At 45.3% G+C, this 21,805-nt stretch overlaps 1 protein-coding gene across 1 annotated transcript in view; it reads left to right on the forward strand.

Moving 5' to 3' along the window:
- Positions 1 to 8,578, forward strand: part of LOC139391043 (vesicle-associated membrane protein 7-like) — a 66,669-nt gene extending 58,091 nt beyond the window's left edge. Inside the window, exons 4-8 of the mRNA XM_071138525.1 lie at positions 3,855 to 3,983; positions 7,988 to 8,051; positions 8,170 to 8,237; positions 8,336 to 8,428; positions 8,503 to 8,578. Coding sequence (XP_070994626.1) covers positions 3,855 to 3,983; positions 7,988 to 8,051; positions 8,170 to 8,237; positions 8,336 to 8,428; positions 8,503 to 8,571 — 423 coding nt within the window. The 3' untranslated portion in view covers positions 8,572 to 8,578. The remainder of the gene's footprint in view (positions 1 to 3,854; positions 3,984 to 7,987; positions 8,052 to 8,169; positions 8,238 to 8,335; positions 8,429 to 8,502) is intronic.
- Positions 8,579 to 21,805: the final 13,227 nt, after the last annotated feature.

Below are 21,805 nucleotides of genomic sequence, written 5' to 3' on the forward strand. Positions count from 1 at the left end.
TAACCACCGCCCCCCTAGAGTCCTAAAGGGTCAAAATTAACCAACGCTCCCCCTAGAGTACTAAAGGGTCTAAATTAACCACCGCCCCCTAGAGTCCTAAAGGGTCTAAATTAACCACCGCCCCCCTAGAGTCCTAAAGGGTCTAAATTAACCAACGCTCCCCCTAGAGTACTTAAGGGTCTAAATTAACCCCCGCCCCCCTAGAGTCCTAAAGGGTCTAAATTAACCACCGCTCCCTTGAGTCCTAAAGGGTCTAAATCAACCACCGCTCCCCCTACAGTCCTAAAGGACCTAAATTAACCACCGCTCCCTAGAGTCCTAAAGGGCCTAAATTAACCACCGCTCCCCCTAGAATCCTAAAGGGTCTAAATTAACAACTCCCCCCCCCCCCTTAGAGTCCTAAAGGGTCTAAATTAACCACAGCTCCCCCTAGAGTCCTAAAGGGTCTAAATTAACCACTGCTCCCCCTACAGTCATAAAGGGCCTAAATTAACCACCGCTCCTCCTAGAGTCCTAAAGGGCCTAAATTAACCACCGCTCCCCCTAGAGACCTAAAGGGTCTACATTAACCACCGCTCCCCCTTGAGTCCTAAAGGGTCTACATTAACCACCGCTCCCCCTTGAGTCCTAAAGGGTCTAAATTAACGACCACTCCCCCTAGAATCCTAAACGGTCTAAATTAACAACCGCCCCCTAGAGTCCTAAAGGGTCTAAATTAACAACTTCCCCCCCCTAGAGTCCTAAAGGGGCTAAATTAATCACCGCCCATCCCCCCTTGAGTCCTAAAGGGGCTAAATTTACCACCTCCCCCCCAGAGTCCTAAAGGGGCTAAATTTACCACCGTCCCCCCCAGAGTCCTAAAGGGGTACTAAATTAACCACCGCCCCCCTAGAGTCGAAAAGGGTATACATTAACCACCGCCCCCTAGAGTCCTAAAGGGTCCAAATTAACCACCACCCCCCTAGAGTTTTTAAATTAACCACCGCCCGCTAGAGTCCTAAAGGGTCTAAATTAACCCCCGTCCCCCTTTGAGTCCTATAGGGTATAAATTAACCACTGCCCTCCCTAGAGTCCTAAAGGGTCTAAATTAACCCCCCCCCCCCCTAGAGTCCTAAGGGGTCTAAATTAACAAATGCCCCCTAGAGTCCTAAAGGGTCTAAATTAACCACTGCCCTCCCTAGAGTCCTAAAGGGTCTAAATTAACAACTTTCCCCCCCCTAGAGTCCTAAAGGGGCGAAATTAATCACCGACCCCCCCTAGAGTTCTAAAGGGGCTAAATTTACCACCGTCCCCCCCCCAGAGTCCTAAAGGGGCTAAATTTACCACCGTCCCCCCCCCAGAGTCCTAAAGTGGTACTAAATTAACCACCGCCCCCCTAGAGTCCTAAAGGGTCCAAATTAACCACCACCCCCCTATAGTGTTTAAATTAACCACCGCCCCCTAGAGTCCTAAAGGGTCTAAATGAACCCCCGCCCCCTCTTGAGTCCTAAAGGGTCTAAATTAACCACCGCTCCCCCTAGAATCCTAAAGGGTCTAAATTAACCACCGCTCTCCCTAGAGTCCTAAAGGGTCTAAATTAACGACCACTCCCCCTAGAATCCTAAACGGTCTAAATTAACAACCGCCCCCTAGAGTCCTAAAGGGTCTAAATTAACAACTTCCCCCCCCTAGAGTCCTAAAGGGGCTAAATTAATCACCGCCCATCCCCCCTTGAGTCCTAAAGGGGCTAAATTTACCACCTCCCCCCCAGAGTCCTAAAGGGGCTAAATTTACCACCGTCCCCCCCAGAGTCCTAAAGGGGTACTAAATTAACCACCGCCCCCCTAGAGTCGAAAAGGGTATACATTAACCACCGCCCCCTAGAGTCCTAAAGGGTCCAAATTAACCACCACCCCCCTAGAGTTTTTAAATTAACCACCGCCCGCTAGAGTCCTAAAGGGTCTAAATGAACCCCCGCCCCCTCTTGAGTCCTAAAGGGTCTAAATTAACCACCGCTCCCCCTAGAATCCTAAAGGGTCTAAATTAACCACCGCTCTCCCTAGAGTCCTAAAGGGTCTAAATTAACCACTGCTCCCTATTGTCCTAAAGGGTCTAAATAAACCACCTTCCCCTAGAGTCCTAAGGGGCCTAAATTAACCACCACCCCCTAGAGTCCTAAGGGGCCTAAATTAACCACCACCCCCTAGAGTCCTAAAGGGTCTAAATTAACCACCGCCTACTAGAGTCCTAAAGGGTCTAACTTAACCACCGCCCCCTAGAGTCCTAACGGGTCTAAATTAACCCCTAGTGTCCTAAAGGGTCTAAATTAACCACCGCCTACTAGAGTCCTAAAGGGTCTAACTTAACCACCGCCCCCTAGTGTCCTAAACTGTCTAAATTAATCACCGCCCCCTTGTGTCCTAAAGGGTCTAAATTAACCACCGCCCCCTAGAGTCCTAAAGGGTATAAATTGACCACCGCCCACTAGTGTCCTAAAGGGTCTAAATAAACACCGCCCCCTAGAGTCCTAAAGGGTCTAAATTAATCACCGCCCCCTAGTGTCCTAAAGGGTCTTATTTAACCAGCGCCCCCTAGAATCCTAAAGGGTATAAATTAACCACCGCCCCCTAGTGTCCTAAAGGGTCTAACTTAAACACCGCCCCCTAGTGTCCTAAAGGGTCTAAATTAATCACCGCCCCCTAGTGTCCTAAAGGGTCTAAATTAACCAGCGCCCCCTAGAATCCTAAAGGGTATAAATTAACCACCGCCCACTAGTGTCCTAAAAGGTCTAAATGAACCCCTAGTGTCCTAAAGGGTCTAAATTAACCACCGCCCACTAGAGTCCTAAAGGGTCTAACTTAACCACCGCCCCCTAGTGTCCTAAAGGGTCTAACTTAAACACCGCCCCCTAGTGTCCTAAAGGGTCTAAATTAATCACCGCCCCCTAGTGTCCTAAAGGGTCTAAATTAACCACCGCCCCCTAGAGTCCTAAAGGGTCTAAATTTACCACCGCCCCCCATAGATTCTTAAAGGGTCTAAATTAACCACCGCCCCCTAGAGTCCTAAAGGGTCTAAGTTTACCACCGCCCCCCATAGATTCTTAAAGGGTCTAAATTAACCACTGCCCCCCCCCCCCTCTAGAGTCCTAAAGGGGCTAAATTAATCACCACCCCCCCTAGAGTCCTACAGGGGCTAAATTTACCACCGCCCCCCCATAGAGCCTTAAAGGGTCTAAATTAACCACTGCCCCCTAGAGTACTAAAGGGTCTAAATTAACCACCGCCCCCCCCTAGAGTCCTAAAGGGTCTAAATTAACCACCGCTCCCCCTAGAGTCCTAAAGGGTCTAAATTAACCACCGCTCCCCCTAGAGTCCTAAAGGGTCTAAATTAACCACCGCTCCCCCTGGAGTCCTAAAGGGCCTAAATTAACCTCCTCCCCGTAGAGCCCTAAAGGCCCTAAATTAACCTCCGCCCCCCAGTGTCCTAAAGGGTCTAAATTAACCACCGCCCCCTAGTGTCCTAAAGGATCTAAATTAACCACCGCCCCCTAGAGTCCTAAATGGTCTAAATTAACCATCGCCCCCTAGAGTCCTAAAGGGTCTAAATTAACCACCGCCCCCTAGAGTCCTAACGTGTCTAAATTAACCACCGCCCCCCCTGGAGTCTTAAGGATTAAGTCTGTCTGTTGAGAATGTATTGTCTGTCTGTAAGGACTAGTGTGTATTGTCTGTCTGTCTGTTGGGACTGTAGTGTGTATTGTCTGTCTGTCTGTTGGTACTGTCGTGTGTGCTGTCTGTCTGTTGGGACTGCAGTGTGTATTGTCTGTCTGTCTGTTGGGACTGCAGTGTGTGCTGTCTGTCAGTTACGACTTTGAGCGGTCACGTGCGTTCAGCTTCCTGGGAGAGGTGAAGAAGCGTTTCCATGTGACGTATGGTTCCAGAGCTCAGACAGCCCTTCCCTACGCAATGAACTCAGAGTTCTCCTCCACTCTGATGGCTCAGATGGTGAGACACAGACACACACACACTCACTGATCAGATGGTGAGTTAGTTCTCCTCCACTCTGATGGCTCAGATGGTGAGACACACACACACACACTCCCTGATCAGATAGTGAGTTAGTTATCCTCCACTCTGGCTACTCCGATGATGAGAACCAATCCTGTAATATCTTGGTATGGTAGTGAGTGGTCAGAACAGGCTGTGAGACAGGGTTGCCAGGTGTAGCTGAATTTTCCAGAATAATGATCAATCAAAAACCCGCCCGCAAGGCTCAATTAACACAAGTCACATTGATAACGCTGCTCTCCTCTCACTCAAGTGACTCGGCTGACTGCTGCACCTCCCTGCCTGCCCCCTTCCCTCCCTGCCCCCTTCCCTGCCTCCCTCTTTTCCACATTTTGTTACATTACAGCCTTATTCTGAAATGGATTAAATAAATACAAATCCTCATCTACACACAATACCCCATAATGACATCACAATACCCCATAATGACAAATCGAAACAGGTTTTAACCCCCCAGAAATACCTTATTTACATAAGTATTCAAACCCTTTGCTATGAGACTCCAAATTGAGCTCAGGTGCATCCTGTTTCTACAACTTGATTGGAGTCCACCTGTGGTAAATTTAAATTGATTGGACATGATTTGGAAAGGCACAACATTGAAGGTACCCAAAAACAGTGGCCTCCATCATTCTTAAATGGAAGAAGTTTGGAACCACCAACACTCTTCCTAGAGCTGGCCGCCCGGCCAAACTGAGCAATCGGGGGTGAAGGGCCTTGGTCAGGGAGGTGGCCAAGATCCCGATGGGCACTCTGACAGAGCTCTAGAGTTCCTCTGTAGAGATGGGAGAACCTTCTAGAAGGACAACCATCTCTGCAGCACTCCACCAATCAATAAAATATAGGACAAAACACACATCACGACAAGAGAGACAACATAACACTACATAAAGAGAGACCTAAGACAACAGCATAGCAGCAGCACAACGTGGTAGCAGCACAACATGGTAGCAGCACAACATGGTAGCAGCACAACATGGTAGCAGCACAACATTGTAGCAGCACAAAAACATGGTACAAACATTATTGGGCCAGACAACAGCACAAAGGTCAAGAAAGCTAGCTACAATACATCATGTTAAGCAGCCACCTCTGTCAGTAAGAGTGTCCATGATTGAGTCTTTGAATGAAGATATTGAGCTCAAACTGTCCAGTTTGAGTGTTTGTTGCAACTCGTTCCAGTCGCTAGCTGCAGTGAACTGAAAAGAGGAGCGACCCAGGATGTGTGTGCTTTGGGGACCATTACCAGAATGTGACTGTCAGAACGGGTGTTGTATGTGGAGGATGAGGGCTGGTAGTAGATATCTCAGATAGGGGAGAGTGAGGCCTAAGAGGGTTTTATAAATAAGCATCAACCAGTGGGTCTAGAGATGGGTATACAGAGATGACCAGTTTACACTCTATACTCCTCTGCAGTGATGTGTCCTATAAGGAGAACTGGTGGCAAATCTGATTGCTGGATGGTAAAGAACATCTAGCCGCTCGAGAGCACCCTTACTTGCCGATCTATAAATTATGTCTCCGTAATCTAGCATGGGTAGGATGGTCATCTGAATCGGTTTATTTGGCAGCTGGGGTGAAAGAGGAGCGATTACGATGGAGGAAACCAAGTCTAGATTTAACTTAAGTCTGCAGATTTGATATGTGCTGAGAGAAGGACAGTGCACCGTCTAGCCATACTCCCAAGTACTTGTATGAGGTGACTACCTCAAGCCCTAAACCCTCAGAGATAGTAGTCACACTGATGGGGAGAGGGGCATTCTTCTTACCAAACCACTTGACCTTTGTTTTGGAGGTGTTCAGAACAAGGTTAAGGGTAGAGAAAGCTTGTTGAACACTAAGAAAGCTTTGTTGTAGAGCGTTTAACACAACATCCGGGGAGGGGCCAGCTGAGTATAAGACTGTATCATCTGCATATAAATGGATGAGAGAGTTTCCTACTGCCTGAGATATGTTGATGATGAAAATTTGAGAAGAGCGTGGGGCCTAGGATTTAACCTTGTGGTACTCCCTTGGTGACAGGCAATGGCTGAGTGGAATAAGTCTGTAACGTAACAAAATGTGGAAAAAGTCAAGGGGTTTAAATTCTTCCCGAATGCACTGTCAAACACTTAAAAAAAAGGTTATAAATGTGTAAGTGCCTTAGACATATATATCGTATAGCTAAGTATTTTTAAAACGTATAAAACACTAAAGTGCTGTGTCACCACAACAAACTTTCTGGTTTCTTCTTCCTGCTTATTTCACTCTCTCATCTAAACATTTGGTCTGTTAAAAATGTAAGTCATCTGACACAATCCCAGGTATTTTGTAGGCTTTACATTAGAGATGAGCTAATTTGACATGGTTTTAGGTACATTTTAAGCACTACTGAACAAAGAGCCGTTTAGGAGCCAAATGAGCTCACTGAAAAGACTCATCACTAATGGCAGGGGCGATTAGGAACACACATTCTCCAGCTTAAAGGGGCCAGAGCAGGGGTCTTACATCGACGGGGCTGAAAGGATTATGGCTGTGGGGAAGCTGGAGGAAGGGTTAGTGGATAAAAGACTGGACTGAAAGGAGGTTGAGTAAGGCGTGTAAGGCATGTAAGGGGAACATGACAACTCTGCCTCTGGGGGAACTCTGAGCACATGACCACACCACTGAAAACACATACACTCCATTTGTGTTTTAGTGAGGACTGTCTGTGTTTTAGTGAGGACTGTCTGTGTTTTAGTGAGGACTGTCTGTGTTTTAGTGAGGACTGTCTGTGTTTTAGTGAGGAATGTGTGTTTTAGTGAGGACTGTCTGTGTGTTAGTGAGGACCAACTGTGTTTACCTTTAGTCACATGAACACCATACCACTGATACTCTCTCTCTCTCCTTCTGTGTGTGTGTCTCTCTCTCTCTCTCTCCCCCTCTCTCTCTCCCCCCCTCTCTATCTCTCCTCTCTCTCTCTTCTCCTCTCGCTCTCTATCCTCTCTGTATCTCCCTCCCCCTCTCTCCCCTCTCTCTCTCTCTCTCTCTCTCTCTCAATTCAATTCAATTACATTCAGGGGCTTTATTGGCATGGGAAACATGTGTTAACATTGCCAAAGCAAGTGAGGTAGACAACATACAAAGTGAATATATAAAGTGAAAAACAACAAAAATGAACAGTAAACATTACACATACAGAGGTTTCAAAACAGTAAATACATTACAAATGTCATATTATATATATATATACTCTCTCTCTCTCTCTCTCTCTCTCTCTCCCCCCCTCTCTCTCTCTCTCCACTCTGTCTCTCTCTCTCCCCCCTCTCTCCTCTCTGTCTCTCCCCCCCCTCTCTCTCTCTCTCTCCCCCCATCGCTCTCTCTCCTCTCTGATTCTCTCCCCCCTCTCTCTCTCTCTCTCCCCCATCTCTCTCTCTCTCTCTCTGTCTCTCTCTCTCTCTCTCTCTCTCCCTCCCTCCCTGTCTCCTCTCTCCTCCTCTTTCTCTCTCTCTCCCCCATCTCTCTCTCTCCTCCATCTCTCTCTCTCCTCTCTGTCTTTCTCTCTCCCCCTCTCTCTCTCTCCCCCCTCTCCCTCTCTCCTCTCTCTCTCTCTTCTCCTCTCTCTCTCTCTATCCTCTCTGTCTCTCCCCCCCCCTCTCTCTCCCTCTCTCCTCTCTCTCTCTCCCCCCTCTTTCTCTCTCTCTCTCTCTCTCTCTCTCTCTCTCTCTCCCCCATCTCTCTCTCTCCTTTCTGTCTCTCCCCCCCTCTCTCTCCCTCCTCTCTCTCTCTCCTCTCTGTCTCTTCTCCCCCCTCTCTCTTCCCCTCCCCCCTTCTCTCTCCCCCTCTCCCCGCATCTCTCTCTCCTCTCTCTCTCCCCCCTTTCTCTCTCTCCTTTCTCTCTCTCTCCCCCCTCTCTCTCTCCTTTCTCTCTCTCTCCCCCCTCTCTCTCTCCCCTCTCTCCCTCCCCCTTTCTGTCTCTCTAGAAGCACCATTCCTCTCCTCCATCAGAGGTTGACGACCTGAAAAGCATCATGGTACGCAACATCAGTGAGATAAGACTCCACTCCTACATCCACCACTACCGCTGTATTAGGGGCTAGGGGAGAAGTGTCTAGGGTCTGAGGATTTATTTTAGTGTCTTGTGTTTACTCTGTGTTTCCTACAGACTTGGTGGCTCAGAGGGGAGAGATGTTGGAGTTGCTGATTGATAAAATGGAGAACCTGGTCGGCTCAGTGAGTCACATTCTAATCTACTACAATTACTCAACTATCCTACTACTACTGTTCCTATAACCCGGCTCAGAGCGTCACTAACTTCCTCTCTCCTCCAGTCTGTGAGTTTTAAGACCACCAGCCGTAACCTGGCCAGAGACATGTGTATGAAGAACCTCAAACTGACTGTCGTCGTAGTGGTGGTGTCACTGGTAGGTACTGTCTGTCTTTTCAGCCCTCTGTGTGTGTGTGTAATAGTCTGAACTATGTGGTATGTTCTCGTCAGGTGGTCCTGTATGTAGTTGTGTCTGCAGCCTGCGGAGGACTCAGCTGGCCCAACTGCATCAGGAAATAAGAGAGGGGGGGGGGGGGGGGGGGGAGAGGGAGCAAGAGAAAGAAGACAAGACAGCGGACCCACAGGGGGGAAAAATCACTCTTCTCTCCTGTCTCTCCTCTCCTCCCTCTTGTCTTCCAGTCAGCAGGGAGGAGAGGTCCTCTATTGGACAGAATGGTGACACAACAAGGCATCCAGATAGTGGAGATTTAACAACGTTGTGATTGTCTTGCTTTCTGTTCCTAAACAAGAGAATCAAGTGTGATTGTTGGATATGCAGCCTGAAGATATTGTGGAATTCAAAAAGTCCTCAGTACTGTCCTCCAGTCCAGATCATGGTCCTCTCATCGTGCTGGAGAGGGATGGCCAACCCAACCCAGCTCCTGGAGAGATACTGGCTGTGCAGGCTTTTGCTCCAACCTTACCCCTCTCTAGCTACAGATTCTCCCCCCAGTCAGTCCAGCAAATTAAGCCGTTAGACCAGCATGCATCTGTACCCAGACAGAGACATTTAGATGTGTGTAATATGTCTCTCTCTGTGTACCTAATTTAAGTAGGGCTGGGCGATATGGCCAATATATCATAGCATGGTATTTTTCACATTTTTGACGGTATTTAATGTTTTTAATTAATAAAAGTTGTACATGTGCTTTATGAGTAGTGCGTGACCCTAGGGTGGCAACACATACATTCTACATTATTTCAATAGGTTTTTCTCCATTCAGATTGTTTTATACTGTTCAATTCAACTTCAAACAAAAATAATTTCCAACAATTTCTGCATTTCCTGCACTCATTTCCACATTGCCACGATATGGGAAAAAATACTAGGCTTTATTTTTAACCAAATTGCGATTTAGATTAAAACACTTGGGTGAACTTTTGGAAGTAAGTAAGTACTTTTTTTCATGGAAGTAGAATGTTTATAATTCTATAGTTATATTATAAATAATAGTGGGCACTTTGTTTACAATGTTTGACAATGAATGAAAATGCCATGGAGGAGTTATTGTGGCAGGGTAGGAACCAAAGTGATGTTCAGTGTTTCCTAGGGGACCCTATAATATTTGCATACATTTAAATCTTTATTCATATAGCCGACATATTCATGCTTCGCCTATTCCTCTTTGATTTAAAAGATACTGTTGCACAAACAACATGCTGATTTAAACCTCTACAGTACTGGTATCAGGCTGTATTAACTAGCTATGTTTGCTCTGACTCACTACTTTTATTAACTTCTTACGGAGTTGGTCCCTGCACAGGGACAGCTCAGCGGAAATTTCAGAGCGCCACCTATAGTACTCGAGTATAGTACTCAATAAATCTCAAACTTTCATAAAAATACACATGCAAGGTACTGAATTAAAGCTACACTCGTTGTGAATCTAGCCACCAAGTCAGATTTGTAAAATGCTTTTCGGCGAAAGCATGAGAAGCTATTATCTGATAGCATGCACCCCCCCAAAATACCAGCACGACACGTAAACAACAGATTTTGCGGTAGCCGGCGCTACCCAAAACGCAGAAATAAAATATAAAACATTCATTACCTTGGACGAGCTTCTTTGTTGGCACTCCTATATGTCCCATAAACATCACAATTGGGTCTTTTTCCCGATTAAATCCGTCATTGTATACCCAAAATGTAATTTGCTGATGGCCAGTCTGATGCTGCAAAAAGCCCATTTACAAGACGCAACGTCACTTTTTAAAATTACAAAAGTCGCCTATAAACTTTTACAAATCACTTCAAACGACTTTTCTAAACCAACTTTAGGTATTAATAAACGTTAATGATGTATCAAATTGATCACGGGGCGATCTGTATTCGATAGCAGCAAGTCTGGAAATCATCGTCCATTTTTTCAGTTTCACAGCATACTGTGGTGCGCCTCAAGAAAGGAGGGGTCTATTCGTGTTGTAACCAAGGATAAATGAGTCAGAAATTTATTTTAGGTCGCCTTAACTTCTTTCTTCTACTTGAGACGCAGATGTCTCAAGTAGACACCTGGAAATGCAAATGCGCTACGCTAAATGCTAAATGTACTCGTTAAAACTCAAACGTGCATCAAAATTCACAAGCAGGGTATTGAATTAAAGCTACACTCGTTGTGAACCTAGCCAACAAGTCAGATTTTTAAAATGCTTTTCGGCGAAAGCATGAGAAGCTATTATCTGATAGCATGCACCACCTGAAAATGCCTGAATGCGACGTAAACAAAGACTCTGCTTATCCGACGCAGCACAAAACGCAGAAATAAAATATAAAACATTCATTACCTTTGACGAGCTTCTTTCTTGGCACTCCTATATGCCCCATAAACATCACTATTGGGTCTTTTTTTCGTTTAAATCGGTCCATATATACCCAAAATAGCTTTCTATGGAAGCTGTGTCATTCAGAAAAAAACATCGTTTTTAAACGCTGCGTCATTTTTTAAAATTAAAAAATCCAACTTTAGGTATTAGTAAACGTTTATAATCTATCAAAATGATTACAGGGCGATGTATATTCAATAGCTCCTCGTCTGCAAATCAATGGCTGCCAATGTCCACATTGAAAACATCCTGGTGGAGACCGGAAGAAACGGAATCCAGATAGTTGGATTTTCCAACAAAAAATCCAATTGAAAATGACGACAATGGCGACATCGTGTGGAATTTGTATGAATTGCATGCAGGTCGATATTACATTTTGTCCCCTTTTAACAACCCATGAAAGTGACTTATGGAAATTATTTTTAGCTTTCAGAGAGCAGTTTTTCTTGCGTTTTTCAATGAAACACACGATCTGTTATAGTCACAGCCGTGATTTAACCAGTTTTAGAAACTTCAGAGTGTTTTCTATCCACACATACTAATCATATGCATATACTATATTCCTGGCATGAGTAGCAGGACGCTGAAAAGTTGCGCGATTTTTAACAGAATGTTCGAAAAAGGAGGGGGTAGAAGTAAGAGGTTTTAAACAATACACTGAATGGCGGACAAATATTTTTTTTGTGTTTTTGGTAAACAGTTTTACCAGGGATTTTTACTCCTAAACACGTTCTGTTATAGCCACAGACCCGATTTAACCAGTTTTAGAGACTTCAGAGTGTTTTCTATACACACATACTTATCATATGCATATACTATATTCCTGGCATGAGTAGCAGGACTTTGAAATGTTGCGCGATTTTTTACAAAAAGCTGCGAAAATTCGCATCATCCATAACAGGTTCTAGCCAGCTAACTAGCGAGTAGCATTAGTGGCTAACACGATTTAGCTTAACTTGCTAATAAAATACAAACTAGCTGTTTGCAGATGTAAGAAACACAAACTAATATTGTAATTATAGAACGCTTGTGGATTTATATTAAGATCAAAGTAGATACAACATTGTTGTCATCAAAATAGCTGCATGTGCTGCATCGACCATGCAGACTGATCACAAGTGTCTCCATGTGCTGCATTGACCATGCAGACTGATCACAAGTGTCTCCATGTGCTGCATCGACCATGCAGACTGATCACAAGTGTCTCCATGTGCTGCATCGACCATGCAGACTGATCACAAGTGTCTCCATGTGCTGCATCGACCATGCAGACTGATCACAAGTGTCTCCATGTGCTGCATCGACCATGCAGACTGATCACAAGTGTCTCCATGTGCTGCATTGACCATGCAGACTAATCACAAGTGTCTCCATGTGCTGCATTGACTATGCAGACTGATCACAAGTGTCTCCATGTGCTGCATTGACCATGCAGACTGATCACAAGTGTCTCCATGTGCTGCATTGACCATGCAGACTGATCACAAGTGTCTCCATGTGCTGCATCGACCATGCAGACTGATCACAAGTGCCTCCATGTGCTGCGTCGACCATGCAGACTGATCACACGTGTCTCCATGTGCTGCGTCGACCATGCTGACTGATCACAAGTGTCTCCATGTGCTGCTTCGACCATGCAGACTGATCACAAGTGTCTCCATGTGCATGGTCGACGGACCTACTCTGTTCCTACTCTGTAAGTTTCAGTCTGTACTCAGACAGAGACATGTATAATATGTCTCTGTCCGTCTCTGTGTACCTACTCTGTAAGGTTCAGTCTGTACCCAGACAGAGACATGTATAATATGTCTCTGTCTGTCTGTCTCTCTGTACCTACTCTGTAAGTTTCAGTCTGTACTCAGACAGAGACATGTATAATATGTCTCTGTCCGTCTCTGTGTACCTACTCTGTAAGGTTCAGTCTGTACCCAGACAGAGACATGTATAATATGTCTCTGTCTGTCTCTGTGTACCTACTCTGTAAGGTTCAGTCTGTACCCAGACAGAGACATGTATAATATGTCTCTGTCTAACTCTGTGTACCTACTCTGTAAGGTCTGTACTCAGACAGAGACATGTATAATATGTCTCTGTCTGTCTGTCTCTGTGTACCTACTCTGTAAGGTTCAGTCTGTACCCAGACAGAGACATGTATAATATGTCTCTGTCTGTCTGTCTCTGTGTACCTACTCTGTAAGGTCTGTACTCAGACAGAGACATGTATAATATGTCTCTGTCTGTCTGTCTCTGTGTACCTACTCTGTAAGGTCTGTACTCAGACAGAGACATGTATAATGTGTCTCTGTCTGTCTCTGGGTACCTACTCTGTAAGGTTCAGTCTGTACCCAGACAGAGAAATGTATAATATGTCTCTGTCTGTCTCTGGGTACCTACTCTGTAAGGTTCAGTCTGTATCCAGACAGAGACATGTATAATATCTCTCTGTCCGTCTCTGTGTACCTACTCTGTAAGGTCTGTACCCAGACAGAGACATGTATAATATGTCTCTGTCTGTCCGTCTCTGTGTACCTACTCTGTAAGGTTCAGTCTGTACCCAGACAGAGACATGTATAATATGTCTCTGTCGTTCTCTGTGTACCTACTCTGTAAGGTTCAGTCTGTACCCAGACAGAGACATGTATAATATGTCTCTGTCTGTCTGTCTCTGTGTACCTACTCTGTAAGGTTCAGTCTGTACCTACCTACATACCTAGTGATACTAAACTACACCTGTAATGTCTTATCACCATGGAGATCAGGACATGGTACATTACAGGTGTATCTCCCCTGTGCTATACACACTCTGCTGTGATGGCTTGTTTAGTTATTATCCAGACACAGTTACAATGTCTCTCTGTTCAGTTGTTACAGGAAATTAGATTAGAAATAAGATTGATTGAAGAAAAGTCTGTTACGAATCAATAGCCAATATTGAATTATGTTAAATAAAATAGTTTATACTTCTAACCAGATCCTTCCCTCTTCCCTGATAGGCTACTGTCTCCCTTCATCCTCTATGATAGGCTGACCCTTCCCTTACTCTGATAGGGCACTTCAGCTCAGCATCTCGTCCACAGCCTCCATTCTGGTTCAGCCACCTGGCCTTGACTCAGGAGTACGGTACTATAGTTTTGCTCTTGTAGGACTGCAATAGTACTGTACAGAGCTGAGCTTGACCGTGGGACCTGGCACGCAGTTGGAAAGGCTTAACGTACTGAAATAAATGTCTTGACAGTGGGACCTGGCACGCAGTTGGAAAGGCTTAACGTACTGACAGAAATGTCTTGAATAGAACTGACATGCTTCATTACTCTACATGTCAGAGAAGCATGCCTGTCTTATGTGCTATATACAGTTGAAGTCGGAACATACATCTTAGCCAACTACATTTAAACTCAGTTTTTCACAATTCCTGACACGTAATCCTAGTAAGAATTCCCTGTCTTAGGTCAGTTAGGATCACCACTTTATTTTAAGAATGTGAAATGTCAGAATAGTAGAGAGAATGATTCATTTCAGCTTTTATTTCCTTCATCACATTCCCAGTGGGTCAGAAGTTTACATACACTCAATTAGTATTTGGTAGCATTACCTTTATATTGTTTAACTTGGGTCAAGCTATTTGGGTAGCCTTCCACAAGCTTCCCACAATAAGTTGGGTGAATTTTGTCCCATTCCTCCTGACAGAGCTGGTGTAACTGAGTCAGGTTTGTAGGCCTCCTTGCTCGCACACACTTTTTCAGTTCTGCCCACAAATGTTCTATAAGATTGAGGTCAGGGCTTTGTGATGGCCACTCCAATACCTTGACTTTGTTGTCCTTAAGCCATTTTGCTACAACTTTGGAAGTATGCTTGGGGTCAATGTCCAGTTGGAAGACCCATTTGCGACCAAGCTTTAACTTCCTGTCTGATGTCTTGAGATGTTGCTTCAATATATCCACATAATCTTCTTTCCCCATGATGCCATCTGTTTTGTGAAGTGCACCAGTCCCTCCTGTAGCAAAGCACCCCCACAACATGATGCTGCCACCCCCGTGCTTCACGGTTGGGATGGTTTTCTTCGGCTTGCAGGCCTCCCCCTTTTTCCTCCAAACATAACGATGGTCATTATGGCAAAACAGTTCAATTTTTGTTTTATCAGACCAGAGGACATTTTCCAAATTGTACGATCTTTGTCCCCATCTGCAGTTGCAAACCGTAGTCTGGCTTTTTTTTATGGCGGTTTTGGAGCAGTGGCTTCTTCGTTGCTGAGCTGTCTTTCAGGTTATGTCGATTATAGGACTTGTTTTACTGTGGATATAGATACTTTTGTACCTGTTTCCTCCAGCATCTTCACAAGGTCCTTTGCTGTTGTTCTGGGATTGATTTGCACTTTTCACAGCAAAGTACGTTCATCTCTAGGAGACAGAAGGCGTCTCCTTCCTGAGCGGTATGACGGCTGCATGGTCCTATGGTGTTTATACTTGCGTACTATTGTTTGTACAGGTCAATGTGGTACCTTCAGGCTTTTGGAAATTGATCCAGACTTGTGGAGGTCTACAATTTTTTTTTCTGAGGTCTTGGCTGATTTATTTGGATTTTCCCATGATGTCAAGCAAGGAGGCACTGAGTTTGAAGGCAGGCCTTGAAATACATCCAACACCTCCAATTGAGTCAAATTATGTCAATTGGCCTATCAGAAGCTTCTAAAGCCATGACATTTTCTGGAATTTTCCAAGCTGTTTAAAGGCATAGTCAATTTTGTAGATGTAAACTTCTGACCCACTAGAATTGTGATACAGTGAATTATAAGTCTGTAAACAATTGTTGGAAAAATGACTTGTGTCATGCACAAAGTAGATGTCTTAACCAACTTGCCAAAACTATAGTTTGTTAACAAGAAATGTGTGGAGTGGTTGAAAAACTAGATTTAATGACTCCAACCTAAGTGTATGTAAACTTCCGACTTCAACTGTAAATGTGATAACATTTGTATGCTTGCAATGGTGGAAAAGTACTGTGAAATGGAGATGTACTGCTTCAGTTCTCAGGCTGAGAGCTGCCTGCACCTGCTGATAGTCACCCAGCCTCAAGGACGAGGTAGCAGAGAGAGAAACCAGTCTGCACATGTTTTACTCAACTTAGATACTTTGTCTCTGATCCAATGCAACAATGTTAAGATATGATTGACGGTAGGTTGTATAAAGAGCGTTGTCTCCTGTTTCACCACACAGATCTTTACTTTAGACTACTGAGTTACTCTGTATGTGAATCTCTGTCTGCAATTGCGTTTTATTACTAAAGAGTTTTATGAAGGAGGGGTCTACAAACAAACAAGAATATAGAATAAAGGAGGTGAGCCTGACATGGTGATGAACACTCCTGCTCCTACAGCGCCCCCAAGTGGACCTGCGCTGAGTCCACAGCCAGCCAGCCAGTGCCTTATGTACAATTTCTCCCTCAGACGTATTGGAACCCACAACCACGGGGCTCACCCAGAATGCCACCTATGCAATGTTGAGGGTGTGGACACATGAGGAATCAATGTCCACAAAATCCTCAATATCAAGTATGGGCCACAACACCTGGAGTGAACCGAAGAGGGAGAGGAAATTTCAGAGTAGGACATAGAGGAGAACAACAAGGTGGATATCAGCAGCAACCCTAACCTATGGAGGACCTCCCCAGCAGGCACAAGGAGGTTACCAGCCTGGTCCTGGCCACCAAGAAGGACACAGAGGAAATCAACCACAGAGAGGGGGAAGAGGAGGTGTCTGGCCACAAGGAAATCAGAACACCAACAGTTCCTATTTTCCTGACGATCAGCAATGAAGAGGCCAGGAACTTTTTCTCCAACGTCCCCATGTACATATTCAAAGATGGGAAAGATGGACCCAAAAATCAAACTTCAGGTACATGGAAGAACTATCCCATTGACACTGGATCCCACTGTTTTTGCTCAGCCTGACCTCATATATAGATAGATAGATAGTACCACTAGGTCTATATACTGAGGTAGATAGATACACTGAGATAGATACACATAGATAAATATATACAGTGCCTTGCGAAAGTATTCGGCCCCTTTGAACTTTGCGACCTTTTGCCACATTTCAGGCTTCAAACATAAAGATATAAAACTGTATTTTTTTGTGAAGAATCAACAACAAGTGGGACACAATCATGAAGTGGAACGACATTTATTGGATATTTCAAACTTTTTTAACAAATCAAAAACTGAAAAATTGGCCGTGCAAAATTATTTAGCCCCCTTAAGTTAATACTTTGTAGCGCCACCTTTTGCTGCGATTACAGCTGTAAGTCGCTTGGGGTATGTCTCTATCAGTTTTGCACATCGAGAGACTGACATTTTTTCCCATTCCTCCTTGCAAAACAGCTCGAGCTCAGTGAGGTTGGATGGAGAGCATTTGTGAACAGCAGTTTTCAGTTCTTTCCACAGATTCTCGATTGGATTCAGGTCTGGACTTTGACTTGGCCATTCTAACACCTGGATATGTTTATTTTTGAACCATTCCATTGTAGATTTTGCTTTATGTTTTGGATCATTGTCTTGTTGGAAGACAAATCTCCGTCCCAGTCTCAGGTCTTTTGCAGACTCCATCAGGTTTTCTTCCAGAATGGTCCTGTATTTGGCTCCATCCATCTTCCCATCAATTTTAACCATCTTCCCTGTCCCTGCTGAAGAAAAGCAGGCCCAAACCATGATGCTGCCACCACCATGTTTAACAGTGGGGATGGTGTGTTCAGCTGTGTTGCTTTTACGCCAAACATAACGTTTTGCATTGTTGCCAAAAAGTTCAATTTTGGTTTCATCTGACCAGAGCACCTTCTTCCACATGTTTGGTGTGTCTCCCAGGTGGCTTGTGGCAAACTTTAACGACACTTTATGGATATCTTTAAGAAATGGCTTTCTTCTTGCCACTCTTCCATAAAGGCCAGATTTGTGCAATATACGACTGATTGTTGTCCTATGGACAGAGTCTCCCACCTCAGCTGTAGATCTCTGCAGTTCATCCAGAGTGATCATGGGCCTCTTGGCTGCATCTCTGATCAGTCTTCTCCTTGTATGAGTTGAAAGTTTAGAGGGACGGCCAGGTCTTGGTAGATTTGCAGTGGTCTGATACTCCTTCCATTTCAATATTATCGCTTGCACAGTGCTCCTTGGGATGTTTAAAGCTTGGGAAATCTTTTTGTATCCAAATCCGGCTTTAAACTTCTTCACAACAGTATCTCGGACCTGCCTGGTGTGTTCCTTGTTCTCTGCGCTTTTTTTTTTTTTTTTTTTTAATTTTAATTTTTTTTTTAAATAAAATTTTACCCCTTTTTTCTCCACAATTTCGTGGTATCCAATTGTTGTAGTAGCTACTATCTTGTCTCATCGCTACAACTCCCGTACGGGCTCGGGAGAGACGAAGGTTGAAAGTCATGTGTCCTCCGATACACAACCCAACCAGCCGCACTGCTTCTTAACACAGCGCGCTTCCAACCCGGAAGCCAGCCACACCAATGTGTCGGAGGATACACCGTGCACCTGGCAACCTTGGTTAGCGCGCACTGCGCCCGGCCCGCCACAGGAGTCGCTGGGGTGCGATGAGACAAGGACATCCCTACCGACCAAGCCCTCCCTAACCCGGACGACGCTAGGCCAATTGTGCGTCGCCCCACGGACCTCCCGGTCACCTCTGAGACTATCACAGTGCAGGTGCATTTATACGGAGACTTGATTACACACAGGTGGATTGTATTTATCATCATTAGTCATTTAGGTCAACATTGGATCATTCAGAGATCCTCACTGAACTTCTGGAGAGAGTTTGCTGCACTGAAAGTAAAGGGGCTGAATAATTTTGCACGCCCAATTTTTCAGTTTTTGATTTGTTAAAAAAGTTTGAAATATCCAATAAATGTCGTTCCACTTCATGATTGTGTCCCAGTTGTTGTTGATTCTTCACAAAAAAATACAATTATATCTTTATGTTTGAAGCCTGAAATGTGGCAAAAGGTCGCAAAGTTCAAGGGGGCCGAATACTTTCGCAAGGCACTGTATATAAATACATTTGAGATGATTTGAATTTGATTTGATTCAGGTCTGGGGAACGGGCGGGCCAGTCCATAGCATCAATGCCTTCCTCTTGCAGGAACTGCTGACACACTCCAGCCACATGAGGTCTAGCATTGTCTTGCATTAGGAGGGACCCAGGGCCAACCGCACCAGCATATGGTCTCACAAGGGGTCTGAGGATCTCATCTCGGTACCTAATGGCAGTCAGGCTACCTCTGGCGAGCACATGGAGGGCTGTGCGGCCCCCCAAAGAAATGCCACCCCACACCATGACTGACCAACCGCCAAACCGGTCATGCTGGAGGATGTTGCAGGCAGCAGAATGTTCTCCATGGCGTATCGAGACTCTGTCACGTCTGTCACGTGCTCAGTGTGAACCTGCTTTCAGCTGTGAAGAGCACAGGGCGCCAGTGGCGAATTTGCCAATTGTGGTGTTCTCTGGCAAATGCCAAACATCCTGCACGGTGTTGGGCTGTAAGCACAACCCCCACCTGTGGACGTCGGGCCCTCATACCACCCTCATGGAGTCTGTTTCTGACCGTTTGAGCAGACACATGCACATTTGTGGCCTGCTGGAGGTCATTTTGCAGGGCTCTGGCAGTGCTCCTGCTCCTCCTTGCACAAAGGCAGAGGTAGCGGTCCTGCTGCTGGGTTGTTGCCCTCCTACGGCCTCCTCCACGTCTCCTGATGTACTGGCCTTTCTCCTGGTAGCGCCTCCATGCTCTGGACACTGCGCTGACAGACACAGCAAACCTTCTTGCCACAGCTCGCATTGATGTTCCATCCTGGATGAGCTGCCCTACCTGAGCCACTTGTGTGGGTTGTAGACTCCGTCTCATGCTGCCACTAGAGTGAAAGCACCGCCAGCATTCAAAAGCGACCAAAACATCAGCCAGGAAGCATACGAACTGAGAAGTGGCCTGGTCACCACCTGCAGAACCACCCCTTTATTGGGGGTGTCTTGCTAAATGCCTATAATTTTCACCTGTTGTCTATTCCATTTGCACAACAGCATGTGAAATTTATCGTCAATCAGTGTTGCTTCCTAAGTGGACAGTTTGATTTCACAGCAGTGTGATTGACTTGGAGTTACATTGTGTTGTTTAAGTGTTCCCTTTATTTTTTTGAGCAGTGTATATATGTATATATATATATATATATATATATATATATATATATATATATATATATATATATATATAAATAGATAGATAGATAGATAGTACCACTAGGTCAATATACTGAGATAGATGGAAAGATAGATAGATATATATATATATATATAGATCAAACTGCAGGGTTTGGTATTGTGACAGTTGATAGAACCACTCAAACACAACAACCAGATACTTTCTCAGCTCAACAGGCTGAAATACTGACACAAACCACTGCCTGTAAAATGGGAGAAGGGAAAATACAATTTTCTCTGATTCTGCTTATGCAATAGTGGTTTTTGTCTCCTGGTGTGTTGTCTGGAGGAGTAGGGGTTTGTCTCTCCTGGTGTGGAGGAGTAGGGGTTTGTCTATCCTGGTGTGGTGTCTAGAGGAGTAGGGGGTTTGTCTCTCCTGGTGTGGTGTATGGAGGAGTAGGGGTTTGTCTCTCCTTTTGGAGGAGTAGGGGTTTCTCTCTCCTGGTGTGGTGTCTAGAGTAGTAGGGGTTTGTATCTCCTGGTGTTGCAGAGTAGGGGTTTGTCTCTCCTGGTGTGGTGTCTAGAGGAGTAGGGTTTTTTGTCTCTCCTAGTGTGGTGTCTAGAGGAGTAGGGGTTTGTCTCTCCTGGTGTGGAGCAGTAGGGGTTTCTCTCTCCTGGTGTGGTGTCTAGAGGAGTAGGGGTTTGTCTCTCCTGGTGTGGTGTCTGGAGGAGTAGGGGTTTGTCTCTCCTGGTGTTGTCTAGAGGAGTAGGGGTTTGTCTCTCCTGGTGTGGTGTCTAGAGGAGTAGGGGTTTGTCTCTCCTGGTGTGGTGTCTAGAGAAGTAGGGGTTTGTCTGTCCTGTTGTTGTGTCTGGAGGAGTAGGGGGTTTGTCTCTCCTGGTGTGGTTTCTGGAGGTGTAGGGGTTTGTCTCTCCTGGTGTGGAGGAGTAGGGGTTTCTCTCTCCTGGTGTTGTATCTAGAGGAGTAAGGGGTTTGTCTCTCCTGGTGTGTAGGAGTGGGGTTTCTCTCTCCTGGTGTGGTGTCTAGAGGAGTAGGGTTTTTTGTCTCTCCTAGTGTGGTGTCTAGAGGAGTAGGGGTTTGTCTCTCCTGGTGTGGAGGAGTAGGGGTTTCTCTCTCCTGGTGTGGTGTCTAGAGGAGTAGGGTTTTTTGTCTCTCCTAGTGTGGTGTCTAGAGGAGTAGGGGTTTGTCTCTCCTGGTGTGGAGCAGTAGGGGTTTCTCTCTCCTGGTGTGGTGTCTATAGGAGTAGGGGTTTGTCTCTCCTGGTGTGGTGTCTGGAGGATTAGGGGTTTGTCTCTCCTGGTGTGGTGTCTAGAGGAGTAGGGGTTTGTCTCTCCTGGTGTGGTGTCTAGAGGAGTAGGGGTTTGTCTCTCCTGGTGTGGTGTCTAGAGAAGTAGGGGTTTGTCTGTCCTGTTGTTGTGTCTGGAGGAGTAGGGGGTTTGTCTCTCCTGGTGTGGTTTCTGGAGGTGTAGGGGTTTGTCTCTCCTGGTGTGGAGGAGTAGGGGTTTCTCTCTCCTGGTGTTGTATCTAGAGGAGTAAGGGGTTTGTCTCTCCTGGTGTGTAGGAGTGGGGTTTCTCTCTCCTGGTGTGGTGTCTAGAGGAGCAGGGTTTTTTGTCTCTCCTGGTGTGGTGTCTAGATGAGTAGGGGTTTCTCTCTCCTGTTGTGGTGTCTAGAGGAGTAGGGGTTTGTCTCTCCTGGTGTGGTGTCTAGAGGAGTAGGGTTTTT

The sequence above is a fragment of the Oncorhynchus clarkii genome, chromosome 31 (genome assembly GCF_045791955.1).
Source record: "Oncorhynchus clarkii lewisi isolate Uvic-CL-2024 chromosome 31, UVic_Ocla_1.0, whole genome shotgun sequence".
In the NCBI taxonomy this organism is placed as follows: domain Eukaryota; kingdom Metazoa; phylum Chordata; class Actinopteri; order Salmoniformes; family Salmonidae; genus Oncorhynchus; species Oncorhynchus clarkii.